Consider the following 6329-nt stretch of genomic DNA (forward strand, 5'->3'; position numbering starts at 1 on the left):
TAAATGGACCCTCTCTTGGCCAAAGGAACCCCAGAAAAACCTTAAAGTTGAGTAGCCAGCCGTGAGGAGAAGGGAGGTTAGACATGCCTCCTTATGCCCCCTCCCTTTTAGAGTGACTCTTTGTAACGCTAAGACACTAAATCCTTAACAGGCCTAAGGCCACGCAAGACAAAGCTCACACCATACCCACAGGCCATCAGTTGATTTAACAGATCACTTAAGTTTCAGGGAAGGTCAGGTGGCTTGTCTCTGATTAATGGACATCTTTAGGTTAAAACATTCCAAGCCTTTAGACAAAGCTTTATTTCTTTAATCAATTATACATCAAAGAATCTTTAAACCCACTTATAAGCCCACCTCCATCCCTGCCACGCTTAGAGATGTCCAGCCTTTCGGGGCCAAAGCAATGCACACCTCTCATGTATTGACTTAGATCTTACATGTCATTCCTGTCTCCGTGAATGTATATAACCAAACCCAGCGCCGTGGACACATTTTCTCAGGATCTGTCGAGGCCATGTACTCCAGACCAGGCACACACTTTCGGCTCAGAATAAGCCTCCGTAAATTATTTTACAAAGTTTGGGTTTTCTTCCGTTAACATACTAAGAGCAGCATTTCAAACAAGTGAGGAGATAGCTGCTTCTGATTGGTTATCATATGGCAAAACAACTTGAAAATTACATCTCTACTTCAACCACCAACAAAATAAATTCCACATGCATTGCCTTATGTATGAAAACTTTAAAACTTTTGAAAGATAATGTAGAAGAAATCATTGTAATAAAGAAAGATATTTAAAAACACAAATATGGCCAGGCATGGTGGCTCATGCCTATAGTCCCAATATTTTGGAAGGCCAAAGTCGGAGGATTGCTTGAGGTCAGGAGTTTGAGACCAGCCTGGGCAACATAGTGAGACCCTGTCTCTGCAACAAAATAGCTGGGTGTGGTGCTGTGTCTGTAGTTCTAGCCACTTGGGAGGCTGAGGCAGGAGTTGCTTGAGCCCAGGAGTTCAAGGCTACAGTGAGCTATGATCGTGCTCTTGCACTCTAGCCTGGGCAACAGAGCAAGACCATGTCTCAAATAATAATAATAATAATAAAAAAAAGACAACAACAAAAAACCTGAAAAACAAACCAAAACCCCACAAATTGTAAGAGGAAAAGATGGCTACATTTGGCTGCATTAAAGTTAAAATTTTCTGAATGTTAAAGGACATTAAAACAAAATAAAAAGACAAGCCCTAGAGTGGGCAAAGATAGGTACAGTTGCTATAACAGACAAATGCTAAATGTATAGAATATATAAAGAACATCTACAAGTTAAAGAAAAAGATAACTGAGCAGGAAAAAACTAGAAAAGGTGTTGAGCAGGTAAGTTACAGAAGAGGAAACAGAAGTGGTCAATAAATACATAGAGATGCTTAGCCTCACTAGCAATCAGGATATGCAAATTAAACAAAGCAAATGAGATATAATTTACTATTCATTAGATTGGCATAAAACTTTCAAGTCTGACATTGTGGGGAAATTAGGACTCATAAATGCTGTTGGTAGTTAAATAGTTACAACCACTTTGGAGAGTAATTTATCAAAGTCTAGCAAAGTCAGTGACATGCACACTCTACAGTGATACACCTTCCATGTGGGCACGGCAGGCACAACAAGGATGTTCATTCCAGTGTTGTTTATGACAACTAAATATTGGCCATGTCTTTAAATAAAATGGCTAACTGAACTGTGGCATAGACTTTTTTTTTTTTTTTTTTTTTTTTGAGACAGAGTCTCACTTTGTTGTCCAGGCTAGAGTGAGTGCCTTGGTGTCAGCCTAGCTCACAGCAACCTCAAACTCCTGGGCTCAAGTGATCCTCTTGCCTCAGCCTCCCAAGTAGCTGGGACTACAGGCATGCGCCACCATGCCCGGCTAATTTTTTCTCTATATGTTAGTTGGCCAATTAATTTCTTTCTATTTATAGTAGAGACGGGGTCTTGCTCTTGCTCAGACTGGTTTCCAACTCCTGACCTGGAACAATCCTCCCGTCTCGGCCTCCCAGAGAGGTAGGATTACAGGTGTGAGCCGCCGCGCCCGGCCTATGGCAAGTCTTTTTTTTTTTTTTTTTTTTTTTTCAGCTAACTACAGTGAAAATGAACTATGGCAAGTCTTAATGGGAGACTTAAGCAAAGTCAGGAGATCTAGTCCTAGTTCTTTTTCTGCTTCTAACTGGTGATGGGACTTGTGTGAAGTCACTTTTCCTTCTGCTTAGAATGCTCTCCTCAATACTGCTGGGCTCATTCTCTCACGTGCTCGGTCACATCCTCAGGTGTGCACTCTCTACCTGCTCAGAGAGCCTTCCCTGACCCCCCATCCAGACAAGCCGCGTCCCCGCCCCCAACACTGCTGCGCCAAGCAGAGAAGTTTCAAGGGTAAGAGTCAAACTCTAGCTTTACCAAGCACTGCTGGTATGACCTTGGGCAAGTTATTTAAGATTTCTGTGACTCAGTTTCCTTCTCTGCAAAATGGGGATAATAACAGTTTTCACCTGGAAGGGTGGGTGTGAGGCCTGAATGAGTTAACATGCCAACCAGCGGTGCCTGACACACGATACGAGCTAGTTAATGGTACCCTGTGTGGCAGCTCAAATGAACGAACGAGACTGGGGTGACGTGGCTAAGTCCCACAGACATGTTGTCGCGTGGACAGAGCAGTCCCACACGCCTCACCCTTCCCTGACCTTCTGCCACAGTTACGAGCAGCCCCCGCCTAGCCCTCGATGACACTCTACAATTAGGTATCCTTTTCACGGTGTCAGTCCCCCGGCCTGCCGTCCGTGACCGTCACAGCTGGCCAAGTGGGCTTTTGACAGTATTTATGGAATCAAGTGAATTGAATTAATTCTGAAAAGTCTTTGAGTGCCAGAGGGCGAAAACACCAATGCCTCGCTCAGAGGTGTATTTTAAGAGGCTGACACAGACACAGGAGGAGGGCGAGGGCGGTGGGCAGTGAGCGGCGCGGACACCGGGAAAGGGGGAGAGGCCCCGAGCCAGCTGTCTCCAGGGCAGGAGTTCTGCACACCAGGACCAGGGGTGGGGGTGGGGTGGGGTGGGGGTGGGGCTACCCCAGGCCGCTTTCTGGAGGCTTGTCCCAGAGTCCGCTGGGCGACAGGCGTTGACTGCTACGTTCAGAGGCCTCTGTGCATTAGACAGCGGAGAGCGGAGGCTTTCTTTCTAGTCCGTATACCGTCACTCTACGCACTTTCACACTGTTTGAATTTTGTCCGGTCTAAAAGAATTTGTTTTTTACTTGTGTATTTCACAACTAAAATTATTATTAAAAAGAAAAAGCTATCTTGCACACAGGAGATACTCAGTGAAGGGCATTGCGCTTATTCTTTTAAACAGACCCGCCCCTGCGCGGGGGCCCCAGGCAGGCAGGCGCCCTGCTTGCGCCGGGACAGGAGGCAGCCACGGCCGCCCACCCTGCAGCTGGCAAGAGGGCGAGTCTCTGAATACCGCCCTGAATCCAATCTCTTCCCTCACCTGGTTCCCACCTGGCCTCCTCCAGCATGCCCTCCCTGCCCAGCCATGGGGGGTCCTGAAAACACAGATCGGATCATTGACTCATTGCAACTGATGCCACGTGCCAGGCCCTGGGCCAAGCAGGTCACTTATACTAGCTCAGTCCCTTAACAACCCGGGACTCAGGCACCATTGGGATCACCCTTTCACAGATGGGGAAACTGAGGCATAGAAAGTTCAATAACTTGCCAGCCTGAGGCCGCATTGCAAAATGACAGAGCTGGGATCCGATGGGGGCAGCACATGCTGCTCCCACCCCCATCTCTGTGTCCTGTGCATCCCCAGCCGCCCCCTCTCCGCCCTCGCGCCCACAGCGCCCAGGCTGCGCCTCCGCCTGGCAGGTCCTTCCTTAGGATCTCCAGGTGCCGGTTCTCTCCCTTCATTCAGCTTGACTGTCACCTCCGAAAGGCTTCCCCCCACCACCTTTCTGAAATAGTCCCCACTATTCTCTGTCCCTTTCCTGCTGTGATCTCACTCATAGATCTTGTTATTTTATCGCAGATTATTTTATTCATAGATCTTAGACATTACATTGGAAGGTTCCTCGTTTGAGTGCTCATTATCCTTTTTCTCTAGGATTTCTGCTCCACAGGGCACGGGCTTTGCCCCTGGTGCCTGGCACAGAGCCCGGCACAGAGCAGGAGCTCAGCGAGTGGTCAAGGCCCCCCCACCGCCCCAGGCAGCCCATGTGGCTGCTCGGCCTGCTCTCAGCTGGGTGGTTCTGCTCCCAGCCTCGATGGCACTTCTCCCTCTGGGTCCGCAGTGTGGCCCCGGCCCCTTTCTGGGCCCCTGGACCAGCAGGGCAGAAGGTAAGGGGACATCATCCATATCCTCTCCTCACCCGTCCTTCCCAGTGTCCCCCTCGGGCCCTCCTGTCCACCGCCAGCCTCAGCACTTTCCTCTTTCCAGCCACCCGGAAGCTGGGTGACAAGCCCATCCCCACCAAGGTGACAGGTATTGGCATGTTAGAAGAGGCCAGGCCGAGGACAGTTGACCCCAGCGTATGGCTGCGCTGTGGTGTGGCTTCTGACCCTGGAGGCTTGAGGGAGATGCCGCCCTCCCTCCCCCAGGCCTGGGAGACCACGCACCTCAGGGAAGGGCACTGAGGGGGAGGGGGAGGGGGAGACAGGTCCAGCTCACCCGTGTGCCAGGCTGGGACCAGGCAGACCCTGACCTTCAGATGCCGCGGCTGCCACTGTCCCCCTGCCCCCTGCTTCCTTTCCTGCCACCCACGCCTTGCTTTGCTCCCCATGGCACCCCCAAGCCTCCCTCAGGCTCCGCTTTGCGGAATCCTTCCAGAGACCCCCAGAAAACCAGAGCAGAGGCCTTACCCATCTCAATCCCGCAGATGGCCAGGGCCGCAATCACGGCGCCCGCCGACGTCCCGGCGAAGCGGTGGGCCGTGTCCAGCATGCGGGGGGCCAGGTCCCGCAGCGCATCCACGGCCCCCGCCTGGTAGAAGGAGAGGAATCCACTGCCCGAGAAGGAGATGGAATGCGGGGTGTCCGGGTCCCCCTTGAACACCTGTTCTTCCATCTCTTCAGCGCCCAGCCTCCCCCGGGGAGGGGGAACCACCCTTCAGCGCTTGCCGGCCGGCTGGGCTGCCGCTCCCTGCCGAACTCGCCGCCCGGGTCCCGCCAGCCCGAGCTGGAACTGCCCTCTCTGCGCGGCCAGCCCGAGCTGGAACTGCCCTCTCTGCGCGGCCAGCCGGCAGGGCCAAAGCAGGCGGTTCAGGCAGCCGCCCCGGCCTGCCGAGCTCCACCAGGAGGCAGCCACAAAGGTCGCTGAGGGGCCCCAGGCCCCGGACGAGGTGCACAAGGCCCCTGGGGCGCGGGAGCAGAGTCGTGGTCCTGAGGGGCCCCTGCTGGCCTCATGGCTTGGCTGGATTCATCTCGGCACAGGCTCCGCGGCACTCTGCCCATCCCTGGTACACCTGGCGCTCCCGGCTCCGGCAGGGCATGCCCAGGGAGGCGGCACTGCCCAGCCCTCCTCGTGCATCCAGTTGCAAAACTCTGCGATGGTTATCAGCCGGCCGCCCTCCCTGACAGCCCATCAGCAAGGGACTCGCCAGCAGCCTCCTCCTGAGGACAAGAAGGGCGCGCCAGAGTGCAGCTCTGCCTTTCCAAAGGGGACACGCACCATCCGCAGTGACACCCCCACATGACGCCCCTGCCTGGCCCCTCCAGCCTGTGTGCTGCGTTGGGCACATTGCAGGATTATTTCTGTTTGCTCTTTTTACATAAGCACTTCTTTGTTTATTCACTTGTTTGTTTATTTACAGATTAGGAATGGCCACGGGCAAATTGTAAAGGAAGGTAAGTTTGGTTTCAGGGGCGCCTCCCCAGCACCGCCTATCCACCTCTCCCTGTCTCTCCTCCGGGCCCTTTGCTGACCCTTTGACCTAAGGTCATTGCCCCTCACCAAGCCCTGTGCCCTCGCGCTGTCTCCCAAGGGCCTGGAAAGAAATCAATCTGAAACCTAGATCATTCTAAGTGTTTGGGGTTTCATATTGTGCACTCCTCACTTTGAAACAAGAAGTTTGAGCCAGTGGCATTTCACCCCCAGGATGAACAGCTTGGGAGGTCACAGCTGGAGGCATGGGGTCAGCACAGAGAGGTGTTTTTGTAGGGGAGGTGGCGCAAGGAGACCAGGGCTGGCTCAGGGGCTGCTGTTACAGCCCCATGGCTGCACTCGTGGTCCTGGTGAGCACCAGCTGTCACCACACGGGAATGCTGCAAAGACTGACGCGGCA

At 52.9% G+C, this 6329-nt stretch overlaps 1 protein-coding gene across 1 annotated transcript in view; it reads right to left on the reverse strand.

Annotated features, from left to right (window-relative positions):
* The window catches only part of PNPLA1 (patatin like domain 1, omega-hydroxyceramide transacylase), a 49906-nt gene extending 44620 nt beyond the window's left edge, over positions 1-5286 (reverse strand). The window contains exon 1 of the mRNA XM_076002751.1: positions 4909-5286. Within this exon, the coding sequence (XP_075858866.1) occupies positions 4909-5113 (205 nt within the window). The 5' untranslated portion in view covers positions 5114-5286. The remainder of the gene's footprint in view (positions 1-4908) is intronic.
* Positions 5287-6329: the final 1043 nt, after the last annotated feature.

Source organism: Microcebus murinus, chromosome 5 (genome assembly GCF_040939455.1).
Source record: "Microcebus murinus isolate Inina chromosome 5, M.murinus_Inina_mat1.0, whole genome shotgun sequence".
Lineage (NCBI taxonomy): Eukaryota > Metazoa > Chordata > Mammalia > Primates > Cheirogaleidae > Microcebus > Microcebus murinus.